Genomic DNA, 22903 nt, shown 5'->3' with positions numbered 1-22903 from the left:
CTTCTCTCTGACATTTTTTCTGCTGCATGATTGTGTGTGTGACTCAAGTTGACGAGTCTGACAGACAGTCGAGAAGGAAAGGAGAAAGTCATTGCATAGCCCACTTGTTTTTATGTTTTTTTGTTTATCGTCATGATTTTGTTCATATTTTTGTATTTGAGAAAGTATTTTGGTTCTAGGGGAGCATGAATATCTATGTTAGATCGTAAATTTGTAAATTGTATTTCTTCAGGTCATTTTATTTGAAAGTGAATTGAAAGTAAATGAACTTTGTTTAAAGAGCTTCATAACAGTTCTTCAAAATTTCCACAAAAAAAATAACAGCATACAGGTTTGGGACAACATGAAGGTTGTAAGCCATCCTTTTAAGACAGACTGCCTCACACAGGAAGCCATGCTGAAGTGTTGGTAACTTTGGAACAAGGTGTAAAAGGATATCTGAGCAACAATTGGCAGGTATGGGAGTCACCGTGTTTTGGCATACTACTACAATGGACTTTCTGGCACTGATGTCGTTCTTGAACAGATACATCTATTCTTCAAAGGCAGTTCGAGCGGTCATGGTTCCCAATTATTTTGACTGCTCCCCAAATAGCCTTTTTGCGAATGCTGCAGAGGTAGCTACTTTTGTATGGTTGTGGCATGCGGTTTCACACATCAGTTTGAGCAGTAATCCCTGTGCTTGTAATGAAAAGCCACAAATATTTGGTTGGTTATGTCACCTTCAGTTATTTGTTTTTGGACTCAGGGAAATTACATTACACACACAGCCCCACACACATTGGCAGTATTGGTCTAGTTAACAACAATTAACACCAAATAATTGAGTTTTTTATTTCATACCTTTTATTTATCAGGCGTGTGTAAGAAGTTATCGGTATGTCTGAGTAAAACTGAATGAAGGTAGAATCTCTCATCACAACATTACTATTTAATAATGTCCATGTGCAAATTATAATTTAATTATGTAATACTAGAGTATTATTGATGAATTTTTCTTACACAAATCACACCCAAACAAGCTTTTCAGAAATGAAAGAGGAGAAAATCACTGCAGGAAAAGTGCACCATGTACATTCTTCCCATATGTCATCTATCGCTTCTTCTTTCTTACACTCTCTCTTTCTCTCTTTGTTTTCTCTCTTACATCACAATGGAAATTATGTCTCATTAGCCATATTTCATGTTCCCCTGCCTTGGGTCAAACAAGAGGCAACCCTTTAGTTTACACACAGTAAATCAACTAGCCAACTCAAAAAGGTTTGCGCTGTCTAGTTTTCACTAAAGACAAAACCAATTCACCTGCTTTAATTCCTCACATTTAATGTTCCATCACATACCAACTCAGGTGTGTATGTACAAGTGCAGTGTATGTGTATGTGCATTTGTGCCACAGACACAGTACACATAGTTCTAACATTTTAGGGTACTTAGTGGCCTCACATTAAAGATAATTTCCACAATAACTTGAAGGGTTTGATTTTAGATCTCCACACCGGTCTTAAAAGGGGTGTGAAGGGGTTAATATTCAAATATCATTTTATCTCATCTTTTATCATCCTCATTTATTCTTATTTTATTAATACATTTTCTATTTTCCTTTTACAATAAGGTGCAAGTAACATGTAGGGGTGTGCAGTGAAACCATTATCTGTATTTGTATCTGTTCATATGACAACATAATCTGTATCGGTCTCTGTATTCGGATAGAACCGGGTGTTGGCAGGGCTTAAACTGGAAGTGCGTCAAAACTAAATTAAATGCCTGATTTTAAATGTTACTCTTACATTTATTGTTTCTATTAATAGAATATGCCTTGTGTATGCCTTTTCATAATAATAGCAATAATAATAATTATTATTATTATACAACTATTATTTCAAATAGTTTATATAAAAAATATTATTTTATTCTTTTTTTTTCTTACTATATGAAGCTGAATTTGTAGGCTACATTAACTGTGGAACATTTTGTTGACTGTGGTTTCTCCTGGTATTTCTGATATCAATCAATCAATCAATCAATCAATATTTATTTATAATGCACATTTAAAAAAAAAAAAAACAAGGTTGACCAAAGTGCTGTACAGTATAAAGAGAAAAACAATTGTTATAGCAGATATAACTAGAAACAAGGTAAAAACCTTAAAAACCCAATTAAAATTGAAAATTCACAATGATTATGGGATATTAAAAGCCAGAGAAAACAGGTAAGCCTTTAGAACATATTTGAATGCTGAGATTGAAGGGGCTAGACAGATGTGGAGAGGTAGACTATTCCATAGTTTCGGACCAGCAACCCTAAATGCATGATCACCTCTTTTTTAAAGTCTAGAGGCCAAGATCACAAGATCTCAGATTTCTTGATGGAGTTTATGGATGGAGAAAATCAATCAGATATTTGGGGGCTAAATTATTAAGGGCTTTATAAATATACAATACAATTTTAAAATAAATTCTATACTTGACCGGAAGCCAGTGCAGCGCAATTAAAATAGGTGTGATTGACTCGTACTTGCGAGTCCCCATGATAAGTCTGGCAGCAGCGTTTTGCACCAGCTGTAATTGGGAAAGTGACGATTGAGAGACACAATAATAAAGCAAGTTGCAGTAGTCTAGACGAGAAGTAACGAAAGCGTGAGTCACCGTTTGAAATATAAAAATGGTTTGACCTTAATGAGTAGCCGAAGGTGGAAAAAGCACGACTTTACGACTGTACTAATCTGTTTATCAAAATTTTTATTGTTATCGAACAGAACACCTAGGTTTTTGGCAGTCAGTTTTATATGAAGCCAAAAAGCCTAGGTCCAGGTCTACAGCACAATTTTCCTTGGACCCAAATATAATAATTTCAGTTTTATTTACATTTAGGTTAAGGAAGTTACTTTCAAGTCATAACTTTAGCCCGGCTCCCGGAGAATATGAATTTATATTGTAACTAAATGTATTCATAAACATACAGTACTGTGCAAAAGTCTTGCAAATAAGATGTTTCACAAAAACCTTTGTCTTATTATTATTTTATTATTTATTAGTTTGTTATTTTTATCTGCTGCTTTAGTGTGTAAACAGGAAATATACATTTTATACTCACAAACATTACATTTGCAAATAGATAAGATTAGAATTGAAGAACAGCGAGCCCTGCAACAGATGGCATGGCATGGCCCTAACAGAGCCCCCCACTGAACATCGGGTCAGTCTGAGATTACATGAAGAGACAGAAGCAATTGAAACCTAAATAGATAGAACTGTGGAAAATTCTCCAAGAAGCTTGGAACATCCTATCTGTCAACAACCAAGAAAACTGTGTACCTAGGAGAATTGGTGCTGTTTTGAAGGCAAAAGTGTTCACTCCAAATATTGATTTAGCTCTTTTTCTGTTTTCTGGAATTTGTATGAGATTGATTAATGAATACTATTTATGGTATTATTGTTTTAAGAAATCCTCACTTTGAAGGTGTGGCAGGGCGGAGGGTGGGGCCGGGTCGTGATCATACACACCCGGTCCCTTATCAGGCTATTCAAGCCTTCGAGAGGGATAAAGGCCGACTGCAGAGGATTGTGCAGGAGAGAGAGATAGTTTACGGACATGTCCGTCATGTGTGTTTGTGTCTTCTGTTTTAAGTTTCTCATTAAAATATTATTTATATTGAAAAGCCAGTTCTCGCCTCCACCTTTCCACTGACTTCTTTAAAGGAGGTTTTTCACAAGTGCCTAAAACTTTTGCACAGTACTGAATGTATCAGTTATAATTATTAAATAATTAATCAATTATTCTATAACCATTTGATTCTATTTAAATTCAATCACTAATAACTGAATGAGAGAAAGTGATTTTAGTTATGTGATTTTTCTGTCATATTAGGTGACTATGTGCCTTATGTGTATGCTCTTTGTCATGCTCATTTTCTGCAGATGGTGAAAAGAACAACTGCATTCCACCAAAGTTAGGGAGAAGACCTCCTGTCCTGGGAAATAGATAACGCCTACCTGTTGCACTGTCTAAATCATTCAGAGTTTGGATTGTTTATGGTGCCCTATAACATGTGACATCTGCACATAAGTTCTGCAAAACCAATGATGGGAACCTGATTCATGTTATGACTAACTAATAATTTTTTGCACAAATGTGGAGACAGAACATTTTTGTAAAGTGCTAAGATGTTTAAAGTGACCTATCAGAATCTTAGTGCTGTACGGTGTCACCTATAATTCAATTTGCATATGACTATAATGGCTTGTGAATATTTTTGAATGGGAGCTAATTCCTTATTCTGTATTATTAAACCAATGGGTTCAACTGACTTGTGATGCTTATTGGAACTGCAGAGAACAATAAGTAAACTCTCTCTCAATTGATTGCAAAACTGAATAAACAGTTTTTATTCCTCAATATTCATGGGGACCCAGCTGTTAACTCCTACAAACTTAAATGATAAGGTTCAAGGGTACAATAAACTACATTACCCATAAACATCAATATCAATATGAATAATCAAATATTCAAGATTGGGATGGACAAAACACAAAAACTAAAGAATCTGTCAATTAAAAACCCATATTGATTGATAACTAATATGAATGTTGGTGTATTAACATCTATGGTGGTTATGGCCGTGGCCCTTGGCTGTAACTGATAACTGAAACCATATGTTACAATAATAGAATATTTCATATAGCTAACATGCAATGTTACAAGTGTTAATCTGATTAAATCCCTTTATAAAAGCTAAATAAAATTGTTCCCTTTTTAAATTACAACAGTTCTTTAAATCTCAGAACAATGCCATCAAGTTCCTTTCACAGTGGATTAGAGAAGGTGGCGTAAACAAACAGAACAATGAATTAAGGAAGAAAGATTTGACAAAAAGTAAAACATTCCTAACAGCATTAACTAAAACATTTCCTCAATACTTAAGTTCAGATTCAGCCTTGATTAAACTCATTGCTTGTGACACAATATAAAAAATTAACAGGAAAAAAGTAACAGAAGCCAGGGAGTTGAAATGACAGAAAAAGCATTAAAATATATATATATATTTATAGAGTGAGTGAGTGAGTGAGTGAGTGAGTGAGTGAGTGAGTGAGTGAGTGAGAGAGAGATGAATGTGTGGGCTCCTTCACAGCCATGAAACCGTGATGGGCCCGACTGGCACCGCCTTACACCTTACGCTGACACCCACCCATCATAACATCTCATCATAGCCCATAACTATCCTCATCATCATGCACAACATTAGACTGCTGTAATGACTTTATATTCCCTCTGGAATACAACAAGGATAATGTTAAATGATAATAAAATATTATGCATGATTTCAACACAAACACCAACTATGCAGCATGCTTGCAACAACTCTTTTCCATCTCTCTATCTTCATCTCCATCTTCTTCAACCGCTTATCTGAAGTCGGGTCGCGGGTGCAGCTGCTCCAGCAGGGGGCCCCAAACTTCCCTATCCCGAGCCACATTAACCAACTCTGACTGGGGGACCCCGAGGCGTTCCCAGGCCAGTGTGGAGATATAATCTCTCCACCTAGTCCTGGGTCTTCCCCGAGGCCTCCTTCCAGCTGGACGTGCCTGAAACACCTCCCTAGGGAGGCGGCCAGGGGGCATCCTTACCAGATGCCCAAACCACCTCAACTGACTCCTTTCAACGCAAAGGAGCAGCGGCTCTATTCCGAGCTCCTCACGGATGACTGAGCTCCTCACCCTATCTCTAAGGGAGAAGCCCGCCACCCTTCTGAGGAAGCCCATTTCGGCCGCTTGTACTCGCGACCTAGTTCTTTCGGTCATGACCCAACCTTCATGACCATAGGTGAGGGTAGGAACAAAAATTGACCGGTAGATCGAGAGCTTTGCCTTTCAGCTCAGCTCTCTTTTCGTGACAACGGTGCGATAGAGCGGAATGCAATACCGCCCCGCTGCCCCGATTCTCCGGCCAACCTCCCGCTCCATTGTCCCCTCACTCGTGAACAAGACCCCCAGGTACTTGAACTCCTTCACTTGGGGCAAAACCTCATTCACTACCTGGAGTACGCGCTCCATCGGTTTCCTGCTGAAACTCTTTTCCATATGCACACTAAATTAATTTAAACCTAAAAGTCCTTCAGGTACACCAACCACCTATAATCTGTCTATAATAAATTCCTGTTCCCTGTTAAATTGTTAAGTAGGGGTATAGCAATCTTCATTTGAATGATCTCGATATCGATTCTTAAATACCAAGATTGTTTTTTACTCTATGAGCAACCCTCCACTACAATGAGAGGAAATCACTCACATTTGCAACCCAATTTTGCAACGAGATCACTCACTGCGTGTTGAGAATAAAAGTTGCGTGTGTGTCCATAGACAAGATCCATTGAATAATGTCTCTTTTAATACTCTTTCAGTTCTTTAATGTCAGTTGTTGATAAAAAAATAATAATAATAAAATAAACATTTAATTCTAATAATGCATGGCACAGATGGGATAAAGCTATTTGAGTCCTCTCTCGTTTATATGTGCTCATTTACCAACACTTTTTACAGAAATGCCAGTGTTCTTAAAGAGACAGTAACGGTTTTAACGCGTTCAACAAATCAGTGTAAATACTTGTAAATAGTAAAAATAATGCAATTAAACAAGAAACATGAAACAAAATAATATCAAAAGAGAGACCAAAAATTATGAAAAACTAAGCAATTTCAGTCACAAGCAGCAACAACCAGAATTGCCAGAATAATTTGTTTCAAAACAAGTTTCAAACACTCCCCCCATCTTTCATTGTTCAATCACACAGGTAGTCCTGCCCAAAACGCACACCATTGGTTGAGCCAATGTTGTCATGGTCTACTCAAAAGAACAGATTGTGATTCCATTTGGTCCCGCTAAGTGGCACAGAAATTACACACTTCAACTTTCAAAATAATAACAACCATTTGACTTCATTTATAAAGTGTAGCGCCTTACCTCTCCTTTGAATAATAATTCGAAGCAGAGGATTGGCCGAGGACAATGCTTTGTGAAAGTTGTCATCATTGTTGATTGGAAGTAGATCTCCATGGATGTCGGCATATCCCAGCAGGACGTCCACTCCAGGGATCCTATGAATGGTCTGCAACAGTTGGTAGAAGTCCTGGAAGCCCCCATCTCCTTTCCTCTTCAGGGCAAACCTTCGGTACTCTGCCTCAAACTGCAGAACAACAACAATCATGTTACACATATGGCACTTTTCCACTGCACGTTACGGTTCAACTCGCCTCAACTCTACTTGCTTTACTTTTCTGACCGTGCATTTTCATTGCAGTTTAGTGCCACCTCAACGTGGGTGGGATTATAGGCTGATCGTCATAGTTGTGCCACCTCTACTGCTGTGACATCATCTTAAACATGATCACTGAAACGTTATAGCTGTTTCTAACTTTAAAACTAGAGGGTTGATGCCGTGTGTCGGAAATCCAGTGATACTGGTAGTGAATATTCTCCCTGACCAATCAGTGATCTGCAGGATTTTGACATCACATTTAGTATCGTCTCGGCTTGCTTGGAACCTCGACTGAGGTGGTACTAAAAAAAGTATCAGGTACCAGGTACTATCAACAGTGGAAAACCCCCAAAACGCAAGCAGAGTGGAGTTGTACTGTGCAGTGGAAAGGCCCCTATATATAACAGAACAGAAAAACAGGCTCTTAATGCATATTACTTAGCTTATCTATTATGACTTCACCACAGAACAAGAAAGATATGCCTGAAATTTGATCAATTTAAAAGATAGGGCTTTACTGTTATGTTTGATCTGCTCTTTGAAATTTGAAAAATCTAAGATAGCTGTATGCACACATTCGCCTTCACAGCAACACACACATATTCAGAGTCAGTTCTCACTACCAATTTCAGTGGCTTCTGCAGCTGAATAGCTTTTTGATGTGCACTTGCAGCACTGAGGAAGCCATTACGGCGAAAGAAAAACATTGAGGAACAAAGGGAGGGACAATCTAATCAAGTACTATGGATAAAGAGATAGCTGAGAACAGTGGCATTAAAAAGCAAAGCTTCTACAGACCACACACACACAAAGTGCATGGTAAATTCATTTCAAGAGCTCTTGTCACAGTTGAACATATTGGACAAATTGTGTCAGATTGTTCAATTTATGAAGACGAATTTCATCATGGCCAATGACTTTCTCCTGTATCTGTCCTTTATTTAATAATGAAGAATACTTTATGAATTGAAATGAGAACATCACTGAAAAATAAAAAGACAGAGAGCTAGAGATGTCATTTTGCAGATCATTTGAATATTGTCATTGTTCTCTCGGGCCATCATATTCCTATAGTTTTGTGTTTAATTAATTCATACAGAAATGTACAGATATCCTGAAACTGTGGAAATCAGGGACTGCAAGTTTCAGAAGCTGGATGACGGCATTTCAATCCTTCCCCCATTTCTAACCCTGTCTGATGCTCCCGTTTTCTTTCACCTTTCTCTTTCATATATGGTGTTGACAAAATCTTGAGTCACTAGGTTTGAAATTTTAGAGAAACATTTCATGTTTAATTTGAACATTTACTTCTCTGTGTGGGTAAACCTTCTTTGCATGTAGTAGCATACAGCATATCAGCATCCATTATTCTGCAAAAGAATGTTCAATCACTGAACATTTACTGTCTATCACTTTTTTTTTACATGCATCAACACATATCAAATAATAAAATGTGACACAACTGACCTTCATACTCGGAAATGTTGCCCTTTGCTCCAAAATTACATTTTAATAGCAGCTGGCATGAAATACTTTTGGGAAGTTGACATGTCCTGAGATGTGACATGATATAGTGCATCAAAAACTCTAATATTACTGAGTGCACCTTAGTTTATACTAGGGCTGCACGATACTGGAAAAAACTGACATTGCGATATTTTGTTTTTCTGTGATAAATATTGCGATATGAAAAAATACAGGATGACTTCACCAGATGACATGAATAGCTCTATTTGATAATAATTAATTATTCTAGAATGATTTGGGTGATTTTGTAGGAAAAGAAACTGAAAATGACTTTTTACTTTTTGACTTATTTTGGGTAGATTATTTTATTATAATAATGAATACACTGTTTAATTCACCATGGTTCCATTGTATTCGTGTAATACTCCTCTATCAATTCACCCTAAAGTCATTGATCTAACATGTTATGATATTAATAATGCATGTTGCTTACCCTAAAATAAAGGGGCTCATTTGTGAATGAAGAAGTGTGGTGTCTAGAAGGGATTCCGGAGATTACAGGAGGCTTTATCTCTGTACTCTGTAACCTGTCCAACCAGGTTAAAACAGAGCATTACACTAAGGAAGTTTCATTATCACAACAATTCATATGAATGACAAAATAAGTAATTTAACATTTTATTATATTACAAATTAGATTACAAACCTCTTTTTTCTTTCTTTTTTTTTAAGAAATGTAAACAATAAATATCTTTCAATTTAAACCCTTTGGGGGGAAAAGTGCAGCTATACACCAACCCTGAGTGGTTTACAAAAATACAACAAAAAATTAAATGTTTCTAAAAATAGTTGTGTGGTTGTATTACATACCGCTTCAGATCATGTTTTTAAGACCCTCTTTGGTAAACGTGTTAATTGGTACCATGTCTTTCGCAAGTTGAAATGCTACTGAATCTGGGATCTCGGACTATATTACGTAATATCAGACAGATATAATTCTACGTTTCCTATTGGAAAAAAAAAATATTGTAGACTATATGTTTATCTTACTACATCGCACGTTCTGCGACGTGACTATTGCGGATGCACACATCGCGATGTCGATGCTGAAACGATATATTGTGCAGCCCTAGTTTATACTGTTTATCTTTGACTTACACAAACGCAATTGTTTTTAGTTACCGATGCCAATATAGAAATGTGGAAATTCACTAATCATAGTCAGCCTTTAAAGGGATAGTTAACCCACAAATGAAAATTCTCTCATTGTTTACTCACTTTCATTCCATTTAAGATGTGTATGACTTTCTTTCTTTTGCAGAACACAAATTAATATTTTTAGAAGAATATTTCAGCTCTGTAGGTCCATACAATGCAAGTGAATGGTGGTCAGAACTTTGAAGCTCCAAAAAAAATCAAATAAAGGCAGCATGAAAGTAATCCATATGACTCCAGTAGTTAAATCTACATCTTCTGAAACAAAAATCACTTTGCGTGAGAAACAGGTCAATATTTCAATCCTTTTCCACTATAAATCTCCACTTTCACTTTCAGAATATGACAGAAAGTGAAAGTAGGTCTGGGCAATAAAACATTCTTGATATCATGATAAAAAAAAATCTAAAATATATAGATGATAACATTGAGTAATTTTCAATATTTAGCCTTTGTTCTACATCTAGACTATCAGGTGCATGTCACTAAAAACGCAAGCCGTTCAGCTTTCTCTGACTGTATGAAGTTGCTAACGTTAGCTACTTTGCTAACAATTAGGCTATGCCAGTCACCAAAGCATCATGAAAATGGTTGCACCCTCTCACCGTCTCTAGTGAGTAGCACTGCAAAACAACAGTGCTGTGTACACCAGATCTGATCTTTCTGCTTACTGTATTCTTAAATAATTTTCTCTAGCACCGAACACGCTTCATTTATGCCCTGTCCTGCTCTACACGGGTTGCCTCTTTTTCCCGCATGTGAGTAGTCATGATGTTTCCAGTGCACCTTTAGAACATAATGTTTTTCCTTCTAAATTAAGCTTTATTAAAGTTGCTGTAAGCGATTTCAGTATACTTCCACAAGACTGACCTGTTGGATTAGCCACACCCCCCTCATTCCAAAACACAGAACTACAAAGATACCAAAAAGAGGTTTACTGAGAGCAGAAATGGTTGTTAAAAACAACAGTTGTGAAATGGCACCCTCAACTGACTACTGTTATGAACAGCATGGCTTAAAAATGCAATAAGCCTCAATAATTCGCTGTAACTACAATACAATGAGAATACGCAAAATGATTGACTGGCAGAAAGCGCCATTGTCCGCAGACACATTTTTGCTTGCTGTTTACAAAGTCTAGAGTTGTCACAGAGACTGGTGGGATATCTCAGGGCACTTATTTCAGTAGGAAATGTTTTTTTAATACCTTTCCATGAGCAGCACCTTTATTCAGTATGTTTAATCAGCCTTAATAATAAACAAACAGATCCATCCATCCATCCATCGTCAACCGCTTATCCTGTGTACAGGGTCGCGGGATAAACAAACAGATTTCTGTTCTAATTTTGTGAAATTAATCAGATGTCATTATCTATGGAATGGATGACAAGACAATACAATTACTAGTTTGCAGCCTAGTCATTCTCACTTTAAAGAAAATATAAAAATGGTTCATACAGACTTTTACATTTTCAAAATATTCTCTCAGGAAAACCCCTGAACCCCCATACAGTATCATTCCTCAGTCACAAGAGCTTCTATGCCCCCATACTTGGGTTTGAATGTAACACAATATAAAATAATTTGAATATAAAAACCATATGCTGATATTATGCTTTAAAATGAACAGATGATCTTTTAACATTTATATCCAACTGCACTTGATAACTCTATAAAATAGCTACATATTTTGGTAGAAGATCTCTCAGACATCACTGCTTTGGCTGTCTCTGGGCCCCCAATGCAGATTTTTATAGACTTACTGACTGTTTAGGATTTGTATTAATTTTTTTTCTGACAAATTGGAAATTCAAAAGAATGTGCAAATGTGAATGTATATCGTGATAAATATCAATATTGAAATGTTTGACAAGGAATACTGTGATAATATTTTTGGCCATATCCCCAGCCCTATGTGAAAGTGGACATTTATAATAAAAAGGGACTTAAAATGTATCTTATTTTAATCCACACTTATCATATTGATTCTGAAGATATGGATTAAACTACTGAAGTCTTATGGATTACTTTTATGCTGCCTTTATGTGATTTTGGAGCATTAAAACTCTGATCACCATTCATTAGCATTGTATGGACCTACAGAGCTGAGATATTGTTCTAAAAATCTTAATTTGTATTTTGCAGAAGAAAGAAAGTCATACACATCTTGGATGGTATGCAGTTGAGTGAAGGATAATTTAATCCATAGGTGAAAGTATCCAATAACAGGGCGGTTCGAGATTAAGCGAGTAGTATTCAGCTGGTCTTGACATACAAACAAGTAATTATCCCCATCCATTCATTGGCTGTATAACTCTACTCTCTCCTCTCCACCAATAGCTAGACTGTGGTAAGCTTACAGGTGCTCTATGGCTGCTCTTGCATCATCCATGTGGATGCTGCACACTGATGGTGATTGAGGAGAGTCCCCTGTTCACTGTGTAAAGCGCTTTGAGTGTAGTGTCAGAAAAGTGCTATATAAATAACCTTCATTCATTCATACAAACATGGCAGCCCCCTTGAGGGAACCATCTCCATGTAGATTTAACCACCTTTTATAAGGTTACTGCATTGACTGGAGTCTTCATCTTATGTGAGTGATCGTGATTTTATACACGTATCAAATTTTCAATGTATTTCTTTAGAGTATAATTTTTAAATCAGTAAAAATTATTGAGTGTAAATGTAAACATTCTTTTTATAATGATTTAGCAGGCAGTATTTATTGCCCCATATGAATTGAGTGAGACTACATGGAACATGCTGTATGTACTTTTTAAATATAATTTGTCACACCACATGGCCATTTATTTATACTTTCTCTCATAGATTATCTCTCATCTATTTTTATTTTGACATTGGTAAAAGAATGTCCATGGACACTTTTTGCAACTACACATTTCAGGCATTAAAAGGTAATATAAAGTTATATAAAGCTAAGGTCACAAAATCATTCAATTAAGGTGTTATGTGTGCTCAGCACAGTCACCATAGCTATACAGACAATATCTTTTTTTTCTGTATTAAAAACATAATACCATCACATTTAAGGGATTTGAATAACGAGATTTTATTTTATTTTATATTTTTGCTAATGACAGCATGACCAGTTGAGGAGTCATCACTATCATTTTGTTTAACTTATACTCAAACCTCAAAATACTTTTTCTCTAAAAATGCCATTGCAATGACTAAGCAATGGATAAACTGAGACAGGAACACATCATGAGCATGAGAGCGAGAGAGAAGAACAATTTCTTCCAATTTCCTCTCAGGAAGAGCAGAGTGTCACCAAACACATTACACTGCCTGTAATAAAAACCAAAACCTCATGCAGGAGGACTGAAGTGATTAAATTAACCGGTCCAGGCTAGAATACAAAAACAGACACAATCTATCCACATCCAGCGATATTTCTGCTCTTCCCTTAGTCTGTAATTTCATAGAAATGTTACTAGAAGGCCAATTCCTGTTTACTGTTCTCCTATTTCACTCATCAATGCAATGCATCAATGCATTCTTGAGAAATGAATGGAGGAATAATAAAACATATCCTGTTCTGTTTGGAAGATTGTGGTTATGCTTTCCAGTAACTATATTGGGCACAGTGACAATAGCGATTCCAATACATTAGATACCAAAACAAGTGGTCTGTTTATTTAATAAAAGTAGTAATATAGGAGGCATGTAAAAAAAAAAATGCAATAACAAAAATATGCGGTAGATATTAATTACAGTAGTAACTAATTTATCATGTTGCCCATAATTCTCAAAAGGGTCAGTGTGATCTGACTGATCGGTTCTTCGCTATTGGTATGAAACATCCACAATTGATCAACAGGGCCCAAATAGCCTCATTGCGCACATCTTGTATGTATGGTCCTTCCTTCACGCTGCACCAGAACCGCATATCACATCACACAGAGACCTGCTGTCATATAATCATCCAAACTGAGTGCCAGCCGCAATAAAGCGCTTGTCTCACGCCTCGGAGGCTGTGCCGACACATACAAATCTGCCATCAGCACCATCAGCGTTTCTTTCTATGGATGGATTAGTACACAAACCACAGCACTGACGCAACGGATAGCGCACTGAACATCTCCCAATAGCATGATGAATTACGGGCACGCGCCGCGTAAACACCAGTGTTTACACATGCACGCTGCCAAACGGAAGCCTTTCAGACCGAACGCGTTCTTGCGCTACAGTAGACGCAGCACAACGAATTAAACAGAGCGCAGGTGTCTCGAGACGCGCTTTTAAAAGTTGACGTCTAAAAAACGCGGCGCCCCTGCGCGAGACGCTGAAAACAACAGCTAGACGCAGCGCAACGTTCACAGGCGCCGTCTCGCGCACGTTTACATAGAAAGAAAAAATAAATAACACGGAAAAACGCGTTCGGGGTTAACCGCCCCTAATGGAACATTTGTAGTATTAACTTACTTTGCTCTTCACCTCCACGACACTTTCTTCTTTTTTCAGCGGCGTCCTCTGGTGATGATGCCGTGACATGTTTGCGGTGTATTCCCACGGCCAGTTTCACACTAGAATTTAACCTAGCCCTATATACAAGAGTGAGCAGTCACCACTGGATCAGTTGATCGTTTACGGAGCATGAGTGGGCTTACAACGCAATCCGCAGTACTGCTTCTCAAAGCACGGAATGATTTGTAAGAGCTGTTCTAACGGTGATGGGCGGGGCCAGTGACTGTCAATAGCAATGACGTCAGCTGGACCCGCCGATTGAAGGCGTGGCAGGAGTGGTGCGTAATGTCACATGTGAGCGTAAAGTTGCTTTGACGTCTTAGAACAGGACGCGATATAGAAAACAAAAACCACATAGTGACTCATTATGTTTAAAGATATTAATAAACAAGAATGATTAATGATATCATGATCAAATGAGAAAGTGACACAGAGAAAGCTCAGGAACATTCACTTAAAGGCGGTGGTGCTGCTATGGAAACTTTACCATCACTTCCCAAACCCAGGTGTAAATCTATGATTTAGCAGTGTTTTCCAAATGGCATGAATGATAACTTTGCAGTGCACTTCATGGCAACCATGTTATAGTGTCGTACCAAACAGAAGTGTAAAATATGACTTTATAAGAGAGATCCAAATTGGATTGCCACCTTGGCCCTTTAAGATTCCTGGATGCATGATCATAACAATTAACACCTCATGGATATTCTTCATAAATATGACTCTTTGATCTGCCTTTCATTCTCATAGTGAATTATTTAACACCAGACCTGCTATAATCAGTACCATGAACTTGGAGGTCTAGAAAACTTCTTTCAAACACTTAAACATTTCAATGTGCTCATGTCCTAAAAGAGCATAGACAAACTATTAAAACAAACTCATTTGAATCCAAAAATTTGGTATTTGCTCGCTAGATGTATGATTAGTTTCCATTTTTATTTTGTTTTTTGGTGCCTGACATGTTACGCTATATGATGTCCACTGGTCTTAATTAAACCATTCTCCTGTGTCCCTTGTTGTCTGTCAAGTTTTGTTCTGCACACCCTTTCTACAGGCCTCTGTTCAGCTCAGATGATGATGGAAAGCAGAAGAATGCAGGAATGTGGAGGGTGATGATAATCCTGCACTATCACTGGTTGTTCATACTTTGATCAACACTGCATTTGATCCAAACCCAACAATTTCCTGTAATATAGCAGAGAATGAAGTTTGAATACATGCCTAATTCTCTCAAATAGATGTTGGGGACTCTGCTGACCTGTAAGGTATTTTGAAAAGCAGAACTTCCCTGGTGAACCAACTTCACCAGAAAGACTAAACTTGTTTGACCAGCATTTATTTATTTATTTAGTGTCTATGCTGGTCCACCAACTAGACCAGCACCAAATCAGCACAAACCTGAACCAGCAGATAATTCAAGCTGGTCTAAGATGTTTTTTCACCTGACTGATCCAATCTGATTTGTCCTCTCAGTCACTCCACCAACATATTTAAAATCCTACATTTTATTTTTATTGGAGAAATTAAGTGACCTGAAATAGAAATATCTGTCTAACATCTACTGTAACATGTTCTCTATTTTGGAACATCGCTGAGCTCATACACAAAGTATTTAACCTGCCAAACCAGATATTTGTTTGATAAGAACCTGCTGAGGCTTCAAGTCTGTTCAGTGGCTCAGAACCTATTGCCTGTGAAACAGAAACTTGAGCAACAGTTTAGAAAGTTCATTGAAGTCGTCCTTTCTAAAATGACTCAAGATCAAAATGATCTAGTAACATCATGAGAAGACAGTGGGGGGAGGATGGAGGGAGGGAGGGAGCTTTCACACCAAAATGCACATAGCTAAGTGGTAAACCTGGTGTTTAATGTGTGATAATCCTGTGGACAGAGCATATGATAAACAAGCATTTTATAACTGAATATGGATCTTTGACACTCATCTTCAGAGCATAATGTTTTTCACTGTATATCAGGATCTGTTCATCACCTAGAGCTGTGCAACTAATTTTCCTTGCGAGAGAGTCACGCAGTTTGTAGCTGCTTAGATGATGGATGTCTAAGAATGTGAGCTATTCAAGAGGGGTCTGATTAGTGCAAGCTGATAAGATATGTAACACTCCTACCTCTTCTCTTACTGAGACCTCATATATTCAGGAGGAAATGGGGTGAAACTGCACTTGAATTATCAGAAATTGTTGTCACCATGTCCTGAGCATGTACAGTGGCCTCACAAAGTATTTGGATACTTGGGCTGCAATTAAAATGTATACTTTACATTAGATAACAAAATATCAAACCAAGTCATATCTGCAAACAATTAATGTGAGACTTTTGGCAGAACTTTTGCCATTTTCCCCATTATTATATCTAATCAGCTGGTCCCAAGGTCATTTTTAGTGGATGTACAGTATGAATGTGTCTCCTCAGAGTAATCAGAAGTGTGGCTCATCACATTATCTATTGTATTGAAATGGTAAAACTTTTTGTCTTAATTTTAATCAGTATATCTATTGTTTTATCATCTGAAACCCAACAACTTCTTTTTGTAAAATATTTTGCTTAAAAAGTTTTTGTGCTATCTTTCGTTCAAATAAATGTCACTCGGTTTAATATTTTGTTTATACATTTTTATTTACTCAGTTTCTGTCAATACAATCTGTCAGCAAATGTGTCAGTTTCCTTCCTCTTCTCAAAAGAAGCAGACACCTAATACTTCACTGCAAGAACATAAGCGTAAAATGTATGCACTTTTTGGGTCCTTTAAGACGGGAATAACCAGTCTGTTAAGACCATTGACATTATGACAATGAAAAGGGTATGCTCTTAACAGGACACACTTCACACACACTTTCACAATTACACTTATTACATTCTGTATTATCATGTTATTGTATTATCATTATTATACATCTACAACATCACCTCTATAACATCAGCCTGTTGCAGGTCAACATTTCTGCACAATTGCACTTTACCTTGTAAAATGTACATATTTCCAGTCAAACTGTTGCTGCTACCACCTTTACATCTGTCATTATGCTCTATTTCATATTCACATGCATACTTTGTATATAAAGTATATTTCTGCTTTCTCCTATTTTATTGTGTTGTAAATTGTGTTTTTTAATTGTGTTTTTTTTTACTTCTATTTCTGCACCTTATCTATATATACTGTATATATATATATATATATATATATATATATATATATATATATATATATATATATATATATATTTAATTTTATCGCAAAATGTGGGGAGTAAAGTCAACCCAGAATTTCACTTGATGTCGTACTGTGTATGGTTATGTGACCAATAAAACTTGAAACTTGAAATAAACGGTTGTCAAATAATGGGCAAACATGCCAACCATACCTGTCTGGAATCACAACTATTTCTCTGTTCTTTAACCATACACTAAATTGTTCACCTGAGGTGTTGACATCCCTATTGTGCCATGTAGATTCCAGAATGTAATCAAACAAAACGTCACATAGCACAATTGATGAAGATCCAAACATGATGATATTACTATTTTAAAAAAATACTTAATTTTTAAAAAATGTATAGAAATGTCTGTAGTGGGGTCTGATGCTGTAATTAAATGCAATAAAATTAAAACACATCTTATCCATTCACTCAGTTTTCAGAACATATTTTCATAAAACAATTATAACTGGTATGGCATGGAGTTCAACAAGAGTTTTCACTCATTGATTAAAAACAACAGTCAGACCCACTATATATTAGGTGTCTTTAAATGTACTTATTAGGCGCATACGTGTTGTTGCATTGTATGTTTAACCCTAATCCCTAACCCTATCCTTAAACCTACCCGTACCTCAACCTCAGTAGCAACAAATGTGAATATTTTGAGAAATTTGCAGAACAACATGTAGTAGCACAACAAGTACATTGCATCATATTTATTTTAATGTTAGTGAATACTAGTAGTTAAAGACATATAATATAAAGTGGGACCCAACATTCTGATAAAACAGCACAAAGGTAACTTCTTACTATTCACCTAATTAACATTCTAATGTTTGTCGGAGTCTCTGTCAGAAAGGCAAGGAAAATAAACTTAAGGAATGTTTCAGGTTCAAAAAAAGTTAAGCTCAATCAACAGCATTTATGAGATAATGTTTATAGACAAAGAAAATAATTTTGACTCTATTCCGAGTCAACCCTCATTTCTTTAATAAAAGCAAAAATGGCTGTTACTGTAAGGCATTTACAATAGAAGTGAATAAGGCCAGTCCATACATGTTAATATACATACTTTTTCAAAAGTATAGCCACAAGTCCGAAACAACATTTTTATTGTATAAACATGATTTAACATCAATTAACATGATTTTAGTGTGATAAAATCAGGGAAGTACAGTGTGTACCAGATTACAGTGTTAAATGGCATTACAATTTAATGACATCGAAGTCCTTCACAGTTTTAGTTAAAATGTGTTATTAATAAAATGTAATATATGATTATATGAGAACTTTCCTGAACCATGGCTTATTAAAAAAAAATAATAATTTATATGTTAAGAATATATTTATTTTTTTCAATTATTTGTTTTCTTCATTTAATTTATGTACACATTTTGGATGGTTTATACATATATATTTTTTTATCATTTGTATTTAGTTTATTCGTTTATTTTTTTCTTCCTTCACCTGTACTTGCCCTTATGATTGTATACATACAATGTTTAATCTTATTGAACAAATATAGAAAAATAACTCCTCAGTTTTATCACCATTTGTGGACTTTTCAGATGGTCTCTTACAACACCCTCCACAGTATTAGCACGTTTTAGCACAATGTGTGGACGTTTCAGACGGTCTCTTAACCACCGTAGGCACATTTTCCAAATATCAATGTTAAACTGGCGATCTGTTACGATTTCTTCGTGACGCTATCTGACTAGCTTAAATACGGGACAAATCGCGTCCCGTATTGATTCAATATGGGAAGCATAATTTTATATTTAAATATTGGATGACCCCATTTTATGAGACGGGTCTCGTTTCAGAAATGCAAGTAGGAAACTCCGAATGCAGCCTTCTTTCACAGGAATTCGGAGGATATAAGAGGTGTATCCTTCGTTGGCACTCACACATCCCACAATTCTTTGCTTCAGCGGAAACGTACATAATTTATTTGAAACATGACGCTGATTTACACGAAAATATAATGTAGTGCAATTAATGTTAATTCCCAAACTGAAGTAGGCTACCTCAGTAGACGGGAGTAACATATATAATATGTACGAGTATAATAATATAATGTAAAATAAAAGTATTTTGAAGTAAAGATATAAGTACAGCCACAAAATCCATTTTCTTCAGCACCCTTCAGTGCTGTTTTGAGCCAGTTCGTTGTGGTTCTCTCAGCCTGTCTACATGTAAACAAAGGAATTAATGAATGTTACATTTATTTAGTGCTTTTTGACACTACACTTAAAGTACCTTACATAGTGAAGAGGGTACTCTTCTCAACCACCACCAGAATGCAGCTTCCACCAGGCAGCCATAGGGCGCCTGTACGCTCACCACACACCAGCTATTGGTGGAGGGGAGATAGTAGAGTGATTGATAGAGCCAAATTTGGCCAGTACACTGGGGTTACACCCCTATTCTTTACGAGAAGTGCCCAGGGATCGTTAATGACCACAGAGAGTCAGGACCTAGGTTTAATGTCTCATCCGAAGGACGTTGCATTTTTGTTGTACTGTATAGTGTCCCATCACTTTCTCCTCCCTACCCAGTAGGTAGCGATATGCATGACGAATGCAACTCGGCAAAAACAAAAATAATATGAATGTGAAAGTGAAAGTGGCGATTAATTGCTAAAAAGGACTTGATATTCCTTAACATTGATCTGTTTCTCACCCACACTTCATATCGATTCAGAATATATGGATTTAACCACTTGAGTCTTATGGATGGATTTAACTACTGGAGTTATGGAATTTGTATTTTTGGGTGAACTATCCCTTCAAGCTTGTTTTGTTTCACCAATAAAGCCTTTTTGTTTTACTCTGCATTTGAGTCCTCGCTCCTTCATCTGCACCTCACACTTCCTTTAAGATCTCACTTTGTTTCGGCATTGCGTGCATCAATTACCTGAAAATCAATTCAGCATAATTTGTAGATGGCTCAATTTATCCATAGATTACCAATAACATGTGATGAGAACAACATCTTTCATTGCACTGAGGAAAACTGAAAATGGCATAGCCAATATAGACCAGCCTTCATTAATGTTTGATAAGAAAAAAGGCTGGTGATATTTTTAATTCTGGGTAAGAACCAGGGACACTCAGTACCACAAAGATGTTCATGCATCTAAGGAAAGCTTATATTTTCAGAGAGCAATTTAAGGGAAAGGATGTTGAAAGTTTGTGTGGTTTCAAAGGTGTGTGCACACATTTGTGTGTGAGGAATGCTGCCAGACTGGCCGGTACACTCTGAAAACACTTTGAAAACTCTGCATTCCCCTGGTTCTCCCACATCCCTCAGCAGGTTACCAGACCAAGCTGCTGGCAATCAACCTCTCGGTTGCCTACCCAGAATTCCAGGGGAATTTTTGGCACCACATGACTGGCTTTTAGCTTTAGGCACAAAACTCACACGTCTTAGAAGAACAATCAGATCTGTGTCAACGCGTAATGTGATAGTGACATCCTCACCTGCACCATTCACATTTATAGAAAATGCATAGCAAAATATATATATAAAAAAATAATAAAGTAATGAAAGTGACAAATGAGGCTCACATTCTGCCTAACATCTCCTTTTGTATTCCATGGAATAAAGAAAGTCTTGGTTTAGAACAAAAAGCTTGTTGTTGTTGAGTAATCTGGGAAATAGAAGGATGCCCACCTGAGCATAGCCTTTGGACATTCCTGAACATCATTCTCTCTGATTTTATTTAAAAGGCATGACACCTAAGTTGGCTGACTTTCTGGTCAGCTAGTTAATCATACGTTTCAACCTTCCCAGACCTGTATCATTAGCCAAAGGCCTTCCTTATGAAATCTGAGAGCTCAGGCTGGAATGTGAAACGTCACCTGGTCACCATGGTTACATGTCTGTATCAGCTGCTCTTTGTCCTAGTTTGAAAGAAGAGGGTGTTTTGTGTGGTTCTCTACATGTAAGTGGTTGAGAACAGGTGTCTGAGGAGAACAGTAATAATCTGTTTTATGCCTAAAAGTCACATAACAATCTCTGACAACCAAAGTCAGCGAGAGAGTGTGCGTGTGAATGGGGAAAGAGAGATTAATGTGTGGATTTACATGACTTTGAACTTTGACATTGGGAAAAACAAGTGTACAGCATTTTTTGTAGCAAAGTGTTCATCGTCAGTGTATGTGTGTTTAATCAAGTGCACATTATTTTCTAAGATAGCTATTGATTCGCACATTGGCTCTTTTTGCTCAACAGCTCAGGTGGCATAAGAAGCAATAAAGTTCTGCCACCTAGTGGTCATAGTGTTTAATGTTTATACTTTTACAAAATTATAATAATAATAATATTATAATATTTTCCTTGAAAGTGTGCTCAGTACTCTCTTCCACATAACTGTGCAAATGAATAGTAGGATACTTTTGAAAACTATGACTTTGTTGCTTGACCACAAAGTAAGCTACAGATAAACGTAACTTTGATCTGAAAAGGGAGGTTGGAAAAGCAGATAACTTATAGTCACGCCATTTTCATTCCACTGCACATACATTCATATTTGTTAACAGAATAAAAATGGCATTTTATTGAAGTTACCTGCATGTTTTGAAAATGTTATCTGTTCCTCTAATTGTCTGGAACTAAAAGGGCTTTGAAGACTCAGGGAGGGACTTTGTGGCACTCAGTAAATGTTTACAGAACTACAAATATTTAAAGTATTTTATTTTAACACTCATTATTCCCTGTAGTTTCCAGTTCAGATTGTGCTGGTCGTACTAGAGATCAAATGAATCAAGATAACAGAAAGAAATTAGCAAGAGAAATAAACCACATAATTTCCCCATGTGCTTTACCATACTTCAGTAATTTCAAGACATGCGATTGAAATATGTGCTAGACAAACAGAATCTATCAGCATTTCTTTCACTTTGCACAATGTTTCATTCGTAACAAGTCATTGTAATACTGAAACAAGTTGGGCAACTTTGCTTCTGAAAGCTCTTCTGTTCCTGTGCTGCATGCAGATAAAGAGTTCATTGTGACATATACACTCAGTGAGCACTTTATTAGGAATAGGAACAATGTGGTTCTTATGAAGTGCCGACGTGGTCTTCTGCTGTTGTAGCTCATTTGCCTCAAGGTTCGACATGTTATGCATTCTGAGATGCTATTGTGCTCACTACAATTGTACAGAGTGGTTATCTAAGTTACTGTAACCTTTCTGTCAGCTCGAACCAGTCTGGCCATTCTCCGTTGACCTCTCTCATCAACGAGGCATTTCTTT

The 22903-nt window shown here is 36.7% G+C and overlaps 1 protein-coding gene across 1 annotated transcript in view; it reads right to left on the bottom strand.

The window, feature by feature from the left end:
• The window catches only part of pard6a (par-6 family cell polarity regulator alpha), a 43417-nt gene extending 28805 nt beyond the window's left edge, over positions 1-14612 (bottom strand). Inside the window, exons 1-2 of the mRNA XM_052151830.1 lie at positions 14381-14612; positions 6958-7180 (exon numbers count right to left, since the gene is read on the bottom strand). Of these exons, the coding sequence (XP_052007790.1) occupies positions 6958-7180; positions 14381-14449 (292 nt within the window). The 5' untranslated portion in view covers positions 14450-14612. The remainder of the gene's footprint in view (positions 1-6957; positions 7181-14380) is intronic.
• Between the last annotated feature and the right edge of the window lie 8291 nt (positions 14613-22903).

Source organism: Xyrauchen texanus, chromosome 21, assembly GCF_025860055.1.
Source record: "Xyrauchen texanus isolate HMW12.3.18 chromosome 21, RBS_HiC_50CHRs, whole genome shotgun sequence".
Classification (NCBI taxonomy): Eukaryota; Metazoa; Chordata; class Actinopteri; order Cypriniformes; family Catostomidae; genus Xyrauchen; species Xyrauchen texanus.
This window is presented reverse-complemented; position numbering and strand designations above follow the sequence as displayed.